Source organism: Trachymyrmex cornetzi, unplaced genomic scaffold (assembly GCF_001594075.2).
Source record: "Trachymyrmex cornetzi isolate Tcor2-1 unplaced genomic scaffold, Tcor1.1 scaffold83, whole genome shotgun sequence".
In the NCBI taxonomy this organism is placed as follows: Eukaryota; Metazoa; Arthropoda; class Insecta; order Hymenoptera; family Formicidae; genus Trachymyrmex; species Trachymyrmex cornetzi.
The window spans coordinates 2,867,086-2,879,223 of record NW_017300169.1 but is presented as its reverse complement, the minus strand read 5'-3'; the positions used below and the strand labels follow the sequence as shown (position 1 = coordinate 2,879,223).

General features: G+C 35.9%; 1 protein-coding gene across 1 annotated transcript; it reads right to left on the bottom strand.

Annotated features, from left to right (window-relative positions):
• Positions 1 to 556: 556 nt before the first annotated feature.
• Positions 557 to 12,052, bottom strand: B52 (serine and arginine rich splicing factor B52). Its single transcript, XM_018519457.1, is given in 14 exon segments — positions 557 to 737; positions 852 to 974; positions 1,287 to 1,412; positions 1,872 to 2,011; positions 2,183 to 2,256; positions 5,851 to 5,920; positions 6,126 to 6,182; positions 6,333 to 6,356; positions 6,951 to 7,046; positions 9,510 to 9,580; positions 10,686 to 10,787; positions 10,789 to 10,812; positions 10,848 to 10,971; positions 11,971 to 12,052. Coding segments are annotated over 13 exon segments (1,128 nt in total). The 5' UTR covers position 10,971; positions 11,971 to 12,052; the 3' UTR covers positions 557 to 639.
• Positions 12,053 to 12,138: the final 86 nt, after the last annotated feature.

The window sequence follows — 12,138 nt, the reverse complement described above, 5'->3', positions numbered from 1 at the left end:
GAACGATATTGGGAATGATTTGGATGAAATATTAATTTGCATCGACATGAACTTTTATTGACAGTTGAGACACCTCTTATCTCTAAATTTAATACACATCACATACTTTCTTATTGTAATGTAATCATTAGGAATATATACAAAAAGCCATTATAAGGAAACTTGTATCATATACGGCGATACAATGAAAAGATTTGTAGTCTCGAGGTATGAATAAAGAACTTATCTAAAAATACGCGAATTGTATAAGTCGGATGATGTGTATCGTTAAACCTAATGATATCTATGTAATAAAAAAAATGAAAGGCAGAAGCCATGGCTAACTATGATTTAAGTAATTAAATCAAAAATTACTTGAAATCAACAATAATGTTGGTTTTTTTTACAAAAAATTCCGATTGTATCTTTAAATGTTCAAATTATATTGAAGGGAGAGCATCGACACAGGTTTAAAACCTCATTAAGATTAATGAATAGAAGATATGAGATAATGATCTTTTTTAATACGATTGAATATAAAAAATAATCGAGGAAAAAACAAAAAAAAGGAAAAGAAAGAACAAATAATAATTTGCTGATTTTTTTATCTCTCTGCTTAGTCGGCTTTCTGTTTGCTGCTCTCCGGTGATTTGTCACCATTCATAGGCGAACGAGAGCGACTACGGCTCTTGCTATGTTTGCTTCCTGATCGGGAGCGGGATCTGTCACCTCTGGAACGCTCGCGGCTCGACCTATCCCTGAAAGGAGGAGGAACGTTTAAGGAGTTCAGCATTTGTGTCATCGTTCGAGAAATTTTATTTTCTTGCGCCAATTATGTATCGATTAAAGAAAAGGCCAGCGAGAGGACTCACTTTGAGGGAGACTTGGCTTTGGATTTGGACTGCGACCTGGACTTTGACCTCTCAGCCTTGGACCTAGAACGAGATCTGGATTTGGACTTTGACTTAGATTTCGACTTTGAGCGGTCTCTTGATCTGCAAAATTATAGTTCAAAATGAAAGGGATACGAAAGTAGAGAAAGTTGACAAAATACAAAGAAACTCGCTTTCTTTTTTTTCTGACGTTTTCCAAGCGCGCGCGCACGGTGAATAGGTGAACGCGTATAAAGCGTGATTAAGCGTGAGAGCTCAAGGCACGTAGCCAGCCCAAAAACAATGCCAATAATAAATGGGAATGAGAGTGTACACTGACTGTGACTAACTGCGCAAGAAAAAAAATAAAATAAGTGAAATAAATATACATAGTTATGAATAAAGTAAACAGATTAATAAAACAAAGATACTTACTTGGATTTTGAGCGTGAACGACTACGCTCGGGGGATTTGGATTTAGACTTGGACTTGGACTTCGAGTGTGCTCTTGACTTGGAACGGGTGCTACGACGGCTGTGGCTACGAGAACTGCGACGGCTTCTACATTACAGAAAACAGCAATAAGGCGTACTTAATATTCTAAAACGGTTTCCAATGTTATCGCAAATTCTTTCATTATGCGATAAGTTTTGCGATCGTTTTTGCAAAAAATAAAACCTTTATCAACTCATAATCAAATAAAATAGAACTTAAAAAAAAAAAAAATAAATTTATAAGTTTATAAAAAATTAAATCGTGACAAATTACTTTAATAAAAAAATAAAAATATAATGGTAAAAACTTAATTAAAAAATAATAAATTTGGACAAAATAATAAATGGATCGCTTTGTAGACTGTCGTATTACACAAGACTGTATCTAGATAAAGAGAAATCATAATGGAAAACATAACAGGTGGCGTAATGTCGCTCCGACAGTACCTTGATCGGGATCGAGAACGACGATTATACCTTGAACGAGAGCGTGACCGACGACGTGATCGAGATCGGGATCGGGAACGCGATCGCGAACTAGAGGACCTTGAACGACGACCACGTCTCTTGTCTTCGATGAGTCTAATCCTGCGGCCATTCAATTCTGTGTCGTCTAATTTATCGATAGCGTTCTTCAAGTCGGAGTATGTCGCGAATTCGACAACTCTGCAAAATCAATCGTTTGAATCATTAGATCAATGTAACACGAGACAATGCAGATGCGCAGATATTTTTCATAATCTTGCTATAATGCTTTGATTTCCTCCTGTTTTTTAGTTATTAAAACAAAGTGACTTAATTTTACTTATCATTCTCACAACTAACAAAGTCACTTACCCTTCATTTCTACGTTGCTTATGAGCATCGGCATATGTTACTTCCCCCGCCTGTCTCATGTAATCCTTCAAATCCTGAACATCACACAAGAACCAAAATTAACATGTTTCTCTATGCTAATGTACATAAATATGCGAATAGATTTAGAATAGAATTAGTAGTTGGAGTTTACTATACTGTGTTCCTAGTCTGATGTATCGCGCAGGTTAAAATATATCCTGTGCACTCATACGTTATATGCTATTTCGATTTCTTTCCTTGATAGAGGTAACCTGGATCTACTCGACTAGAGAAAGAGATAAGCATAGCATGGTGTCTACATCTGCTCGCGTCTTCAGTGGTGAGAATAAAGTTATCAATTACGTGTTCGAATTTAGTACCTGCTTATCGACACAACCTTTCTTTTTATGCAATTCAATCTTTTAAATGATTATATGATTATGATTTAATTTATACATATAGACAACTCCGCCCTGCATAATGAGACATTATTTATAAAACGCTTATATAAATCAATCAATACTCGTATTAATTAATATGGACTTTACGAGAGTAATTTTCATTTCTGCAGGATGGCTCACAATATAATTACAAAAATAATAAATGCGATACTTTTTAAATGTCTGTAACATGTGTCATAAAAAATAGTATAACTATAACTAATATGTTTAATATACTGTTTTAAGTAATATATAATTCTTCATAAAGAATTACATACATACAGCAAAAAAATCGCTATAAAGCGACACAATTAAAATATATATACATATATATACATATAAACATAATTCAGCAAAAGTTAAACAAAAGTTTCAAAGGCTATGTGAATACATTCTGCATCGCAATAAAATAGGAAAAAATAAGTTCGGACATGAGGAACTAAGGATGAAAATTGTGTTATTTTTTCGCTAAAAATAAAACTATAATGAGTATATCGATAATTCTTCTCCCGTAATATTTTCTTGGATTTTTCTCTCTTAATGTTGTAAGATTACTCTGTAGTGTGAACAGATGTCTTCCACATTATCCTTTCTTCTTTGTTGTCTCTTCCACGCATCATCTAGTTCAATACTTCGCAGTCATTCCTCATGAAGGATATCGGGTGAAGGTAAATATTGTCTAGTGGTCCATTTGCGTTCATCGCTGGGAAATTTGCTTATATGTATATTTCTCTCTTTCTTTCTCTCTCTCTCTCTTTCTCTCTCTGTGCGTGTGTGGGAACCAGGTACGGCTTTAGTGTTATGGAGATACTAGGTAGACAGTAGGTGTGGCTATGTGTCCGTTGTTTAACATGGCGAGTACGAGATAGCGCAGACATCTCCGTATTTGTGGGATACCACATGGCGGCGGCCTGTCTGAGATTTGTGCTGATGTTTTTCAAGGTCCAAGCGCAAATTCCATGTAATAAAAGAAAAAAAGGGAAAAATAGAACGCATGCCATTGCCAAAGATATATTTCCAACGCCGGACAAATTTCCTCTGAAATATCATTCCTCGCTTGCTACATTTAAAATATAATGTAATAATGCAAATTATTTTGCATAAAGAAAAGTTGGTCTTTCGCTATTCAGAAAATTTTGAAACGTATTCGCGATAGAAAGATATTCATTGTTATAAATAGAGAAAATCCGGACGTTATCATAGTACGTTGAGACACAAAATTGATTTAGCGAGTAACAAGTAGATTTCTAATTTCGAGCACATAAATATATCACTAGTGGTTCCCTATCTCCGATTTCGCATTTAGTTGCGCGTGCACAGCTCCGAACTTCATAAAACTTGAACAGTTCGATGTACGCTGAGCTATAGTGCACAGTAATATTAAATAAGAAGGTGTATAGATAGGTATATTATAATTATATATATATATAGTATACATATGTGAACAAAACCACGTTCAAGAGTGTGTAGTTATAATAGATATATATGTGTATATCTAAGAGTACACTCGGTTAAGGTGACGCATTTACCTTGGGCCCAGGCACCACCTTGCTTACGGACAGAGAGAAAGGCCAGACACACGGCGCTCGGTCGGGTCGAACGGATCTGTATGGCGTAGTCGCGGATGGTTCGGGTTTCGGCCCGTGTATGCCCTCATGGGTGTGGCCGTTGCCTGACTTACTAGATGGCTAGGTTGCATGGCGTACCAGTAGCAATGACAGTCACAGTGAAGTGGTAGATGTGATGGTGGTTGTAATGATGGTCGATGGTGAAGGTACTGAATTATGACCATGTCGGTTTATAGTAATAGGAAGAGTGGTGATATATATTGGTGGAGGTTGTTTACGTAAATAAATGTTTGTTTCCCAGACGGATAAAGTAGATAGCGGCGGTTGGATCTCTCTTTCTCTCTCTTTCTCTCTCTCTCTCTTTCTTTTTTTCCCCAGTGATCACGATGAAGAGGATTGAAGTATGCACAATAGCCCTATCACTGGGATTTCACCGGGATTCACCACGTATTACTGCGCGCGAGTAGTAGTATGATGGTAGATAGGTGGTGGTAGGTGTACATCCCAGTGCCACGCGGCTCTCTCTGTCACCCGGGACACCTCAGAAACCAACCTGGTGCCACTTGACCTCAAGGCGGGCCCATCGCGTGCATCGTCATCTCTATCATCGCACATCAGTCTATTGGCCCTATCGGTCGCCCCTCCTCGGCGAAGAGGATATGGCTCTTCGGAAAGAACATCAATTTTATTTCGTTTTTTCTCAAACTGTTGGCCGAACGTAAATGAAATAATAAATTGAAAAAGTAACGTTGAACAATCAAGACTCGATCGAGAGAATATTTTTGGTAAATAACCAATCATCGGAAAAGTGCAACGACAGTTATAGAAAAAATATATATCTACTTTCATAGATTATGTATGTAATATACAAATATATACACAATGTAAATTGATCAAGTAAGACTTGGTTTACGTGCAGTCTTCATTTCGATTTATGAGTATAATTTTTTATGGCTTTTTGGTTTTAAAAGCATCCACTTGCGTCCTGGTATTCCCACATATCGTTTGCATTTATTTGTATCGCTCGGTCTATCGTCTCCATTCGTTGCTTCGTTTCTTCCGCTTTAGAGCTCTTCGCATCCACGGTGTCCGCCGAATATCTTTGTCCAATAGTATCTGGCTGCTTCATCACGGGCCATGTTGTTACTCCGAGTTCCTCGTGCAAACCTATGCCCTTGTATTAGGTATGATGATCCGCAATGCATTTCTTGTATCTCGCACGTCTGATATTTCTGTCGTCCATATGGATTTTTATTCTTTTTCGCTTCTCTAATTTTTCTCTTTTTCATGAAAATGTCTTTTGCACATGTATATAAAAATTTGATTTCAATTTTTGCCAGACTTACTTGATCAAAATCTTACATCTTTTTAAATTCCAAAATAGGGCTTTCTATTCTGAGTAAATAAACGTAAAATGAGACGAAAGACAATTGAAGAACAAAAGAAATTCTATTTATCGACACGCGTGGAACTTTAGTAGAAACGGACTGTGAAAAAACTCGGAAAAACTTAGAGATCCGGAGAGATATATATAAATTTGAAAAACCCATATAAAGCAGTGCAATGTTTTCTCTGGAATCGCGAATAGTAATCAAACCAACGAAGGTAATTATCGGTAAAAATGTAAGGTAAAAAAAAAAGCGAGATATGTGTCACTTACCTGCCAGCTGACACGACTTGATAAATTCTCCACAGTCAAGCGATACTCGGTGCGTGTCGGTGGGCCATATCTACAATGGGAAAAAGACCAGATATTATCTACATGTATATTTTTAAAGCAAGCAGGTTTGTCTTGGACCTGACTTTACGTTAATGTAAATGCGAATGAAAATATGGTATAAAACGTAATAATGATATAATTCAAGACATTTACAAAACAGTAAGTTTATGTAAGTTAAGGTGTAATCGTTAGAGCGTAACATTGGATGTATGTACCTGGGCAATGATTGCTTGTAGCTAGATGCAGTCCTCGTGTTTCTGTTCACACTATCTCTGCAAAAAGGGATGTCATGTGAACAGAAATAACGGATCGTCGGTTAAACCTTCAGCAAATAACTACAGATCTGCACTCATTGCTCAGGCACACAATCAATCACCTGTTCCAATCGAATCAAATCTATTCAAAATGCAGCAATAGCGTACCTGTCGTGCCGCATATCGTCTCGGCTGTAACAAACATAATACCACACATCTATTAGTCGCCAATTACATATCGGATCATTTCGTTCAACTACCAGCAATAAACATAATGTCTGGGAGGGTAATCGCTAGGCGTTATATTGCTATCACTTTTTTAATCGCGGCAAAACTTTAACAATTTGACGTACTCGGGAGAGTAGTCAAATCCAAGACAAAAACCAATTCTAAAGATGAAACTTCGATTTCTAATTAAACGTATTTTCGTATGCACAAAGGCAAGAGAACTTTACAAACGCGTAGTTTATCACTCGTCTTTACGCCCTCTTTATGCTAGAGCTTATCAATATCCAAGGTTAAGTTCTTCCCTGTGCGGACGATGTGCGAAATCGATTTACGCGGCATAAAAAAAATTCTAAATATAAGAAAAAAAACGTAATAAAAAAAAAACAAATGGGAGAAGAGGAAAAAAAAATAAAAAATCCATACATAAGAGAAAAGTATCCGAACGGGAAGTAAATTGATCAATCGCTTGGATTTCGCACATCCCGAGCCGGCTGCCTGCAGGGGAGGAGGGGATAATGATCGCTCTGATAAAATAAAAAAAAGGATAGCGTGTCTTACGCAGATCGCCTCGAGTCCCCATAACCACCACGGGAGTCACCATAGCGCCACTGGTCACTACCCCTAGGTGTCCCCCGGGCCCTCTCTACAGTAATTCTGTAACAAGACACATTGGATATGCTTACTTGTCTCTCCAGGAGCGTGAGCGTCCGTAGCCACGGTCGCCTCGCCTCCCTGAAACACCCCGTGCTATCTCCCCCGCCACTCTGAAACACACCCAACAAAACCCCGCCTAAGTCCACGACTAATTCTTACTCTCTAAAGCTGCTTCAGTCCTGCCTTCCTTCCTTCCTTCCTTCTTTTTTTCCTTTCCTTTCCATTCCTCAGTCTCCTTTCTCCGCGAAATCTGATCAAATATCATCCGTCCCTCTCTTTCTCTATCGTCCGGTTTCGTCTGAGGCGCTGTCCCCTCTCTTTCTCTTTCTCCCTATCTCTCTCTTTCGCTCTCTCACTCTTTCTCTCTCTCTCTTTCACGACCCGTTATCGTTCCTTATATAGTCTAATCTGTTTTCTTTATACGATGCTACTTATCGAATTCATTTTCTTTTACCACATCCATCAGCTTTTTCATAACTATATCTGTGATCCTTACACGAAGAAAAATGATTCAATGAATTAGAATTCTGGTGGAAGATAAATGATCCAGAATTTTGGTTAAACTTACTAGATTTGTGACAAAATATTCTAGAATTCTAGTTAAAATAATAAACATTCAAAATTTTCTTAGTTAAATCTACTAAAATTAACCAGAAATCTGATAGACTCGATCAGAATTCTGGATCGTTCATTTTCCATCAAAATTTCAGTTAATTCACCCAAATAGTTTTCTCCGTGTATAATTACGAAATTTTCTTTTTTTTTCTAGTTAAAATATGATGCGGTGCATTATACAGGATCACACGATGTATTTATGAAAAAGCATATGTGCCAAATTTTTCGGCAAAAAAGAAGCAATATAACATTTCTCCAGACGAAGATATATTATTGCCAAGACTTTTTTTACTCGGGGAATTGATGGAAGTAGTTCAAAATGGCGGTAAGTCATTTAAGACGCATTTTATCTCGCTAAATGTCCAATCGTTAATTTGGAGGACAGACGCCGTTTACTATAGATGCAAAATTAAAGATATTAACGGAACACCCGTTAAATGCGAACAGATACAATTGTGCACTGTACATTTGTCTTTAATTAAATAGAAGCAACAGCGAATAATATTACTGGTACAGGTTGAAATGCAATGCGATTAGAGCGTTAAGAATATTGCCACCGCATTCGACCACACTTTATCATTACAATGTTTATTGTATGTTGAAAACTACTATTATTTATTGCATGTAAAAGCTACTAATATTATTGACACTTACATAAATTCCCAAAAGAAAGAAAGAATAAGCATATAGAAAAGAAAATTTTTCAGAGAAAGTTACTTTACGTGTTGTGCTGAATAGATTTCATTTTCTCATTCGAATGCTATTGCTTCTCACATCAATCTAATCTCAAGTGGTATATAACAAGATCAAGTTGATAACAAACTGTTTACTTAAGATAACAAGACATTTAATCGAGAAAGAAATATTGAGTTAAATTATATAAATAATAAATAATCCGCAGGTAAAACAATATTTATTATTTCTATGTGTGAATGTCTTTAGTGACTTAACATTTTTAAAAGATCCTAAAAAATTAAGTTCCTTAAATAATTTAAAGACTACGTTTACACGAATATCTTTAATCGAGTTTAATAACATCCGTAGTTATGAAACTGGCCAATCGTAGCTATTACTCTGAAGAATGGAATGACTGCTTAGCCAGCTTCTAATTACGAATGTTATTAAACTCAATTAAAGTGTTCGTGTAAACGTAGTCTTAGACACTAATCGTCAGTAAATTTGAGCCATTTAGAATCAAGTAATTAAAAAATTTCATTATTTAGTAATTAATCAATTAGTCAGAAAAGAATATTTATTATGTAAATCAGAAGATATTTATGGCTCGATATAATAAATATCGCATCATCACCATTCTAAAAATAAACTGTTACAAAATAGCTATATTGCAATGAACTAATATTTCAATTAAAAAAAATTATCAATTTTAACAAGAGGTGTTGATGTTAAATTATTATAATTTATTTCTGTACATGAAATAACAAAGTGTATTCTTAAAATTGCTATCGTCAACAGAATATATGTATTATTTATATGTACTATTTGATATTTATATAAATTATAAAGATTTGTAGAAAGGAACTACATATCTGTTGTGATATTAGTTAATTTCGCTAATCCCAAATTTAACTCACCCTTAGTGTGTTAGCATGAATTAAAATTTCTTAGTGTGAATTAAAATTTCTTAATGTTTAAAGTGAACCCCCAGTACCAATAATATTATAATTATGATATAGTTCAAACATTAATGTAATCACAATAACAATCCACATATTAAATGGATTGTTATAGAAACTATTCAGTCATGCAAACATGCTACCTATACCATTCCGCCTAATATCGCCTAGTACATGTATGTTTCATACACTAAATGAAATAGAATTGCATTACCTTTCGCCTAAAAGTTCCTTTCCATTTAATTCGTATACGGCATCGTCAGCATCTCTATAGTCGTCGAATTCCTAAAAAAAAAAAAAAAAGAATTCTTTTGTTATTATTTAAAAATAATATACATGTTTTTATTTCAGTATCGGTTGGATCATACATTACTGATGTATTTATATGCAAATCTATGTATTAATTATAAAAGCTTTCATAAATAATGCTAAGTTATAAATACCACTGTATTATTCACGAATTGTAAATGTACATAATGAACATAAAAATCAACCATCATAGATAATAGAATGCTTAGATATGCATAATGTTAATAGCTAAGATTTACTATAATTTATTCATAATTGTTTAAAATTTTTATAAACAATTTTAAAAAATTTCTTCCTGCAAAAGTTTTAGAGTAGGATATATCATTTTTTTACTTAATAAATATATAAATCATACATTAGAAAATAATATTATGTATATATATATATATAACTATACAGAGTGCATAACCAGGATTATTGCATGTGCTTACAAAATTTCAAATTATTGGTATAAGTAACTATCTGGTAGTACATAGCCCATTATAGATGTGGTTTAGTTTTCCTGATTATACATAACTTACAAAGCTTTTGCAGAATAATCGGTGATAAGCAGCACACAGCTCCACTAAACAGCCACAGTACCAGTGTGCTCAGGGCTCAGGTCAGGTCAACTCAGGTTATCGAGTTGTATATTTGTAATTTAACACTCTGCAGCTTACTCACTTTGGTCCAAATAATGATAAAAAAACGAATAACTATCTCTTTTGGAAATAAATGTTATCATCTCTTTATTCAAAAGCATTATTACATCAATGATTGCAATATCAAATATAGTTTTCAATTTTTCATAAAATAAGGGAAAGTGATCGAGAGATAAATCAGCAATTTTTAACACAAAATGTTATGCTACACGATTCAATAAATTCATAAAGAAAAATTTCCAAACAGTTAAAATGTATTTTTATAAAACAATTGTAAAGCTAAAAAATATCAAGACTTGTTAATTCCTAAAAATATATCAGTTTCAAAGAGATATAAATTTTTGTAGTAACTGCAGACAAATGAATGAATATTATAGGACCAAATTGAGCGATGTAAAGTGTTATACTCAAGATATTTACAGCTGGGTACGGATACTTACAACAAAGCCATAACCATTCTTGATGAGAACATCACGGAACCGACCGTAGCCTCTGAAAAATCTCTCAAGGTCTCTTTCCCTGGTGCCGTATGGAAGCCCACCGACATAGACTCTTGTCCCTACCATACTGTAAAAAAAACAATTGAACCACATTAGACTTACCACAAAGGCAAATCCATTCTTCATAGCGACCTCCTTGATTCTACCATATTTCCGGAAGAACTTCTCAAGGTCGCGCTCTCTCACCCGGTACGTTAAGCCACCAACGAATACTCGAGTGCTCATTCTTAAAGGAAAATATAAAAACACCTTACATAACAGGCTACCTGCAGAACCTGCCGTTTAATCACATGACAACATAAGATAATCGTTATTTTTCAAAATTCTAACCGAGAGACGGTTAAAAATAAACTTTAATTGTTTATAAACAAAACATAACGGTGTTTCTATAATTGTTCTTTCAAGGAATACAGTAACTCAAATTAAATTTAATATCGGATTTATTAACAATTTTCATTATTCCAATATATAATACTTATATCGTATGCTAATGTCTCATCAACGAATATATAAGAAGAATCATTAATTATTCTCAATGTTTCTTTAATGCAACAAGGTGCTGACACGCTTCACGAGACAAACGTACGGAAATTTCCCGAAAGACGCGCATCGCATGGAACTCGCTGTTTCACGCCGTGATTGAGAGGACGCATGAAATTTCTTTTCCGTTTGCGCAAGACTCGAAGGGGGGAAAAAAGTATGGAACTAGAAAGAACATTTTCGTCGCGTCACGCCGGCGTGCACGCGCTATAAGACGCCACGTTGAAAGTTTTAGAAATTTTCACCGAGATCTCGGAAAAACACCACGCTCGTCCGGCTTCATCGAATACGGTACGATCGATATGGAAGGCGCCGTGTCGGTTTATTGCGCCGTGAACGATACTCCGGAGTCGTAATAATGGCCGCGGAAAAACGATCCGCATTTTAACGCGACGCGCATAAGCAAAGATCCGCGCTCGCGTGTTTTCCTCAAATCGACGCGAGCTCTCGTTTCGTCGTCACCGCGTTGAAGCGAATCGCGCGTCGTATTTCACCGAGCGGGAAACGAAAGCTGGTAAGAGAGCGTGCTCTGTGCGAGGGTGCGCTCGCCCCAGATTACATCACGTTACACAGGGTAACAGACAAATCGAACTCCGTTTTACACAACGTTCGCAGTTTTTTTTCCCCCCGAGAGACCAGCTACGGAAATTATCGGACGGAACGGACATCTGACTATTGTACTCACCTGAACGTTCAACTTGCGGTAAGTAAGTTGCGATAAATGAGCTCTCCTGTAATACGAAATCAACGAGACTGAGGATGAGAGAGATACTGAGCTGAACTCCGCACGGCGAGGTAGCCTCGTAGCAACAACGGAAACAAAAGGGGGTTCACTCGACGGCGCGCAGAGCGT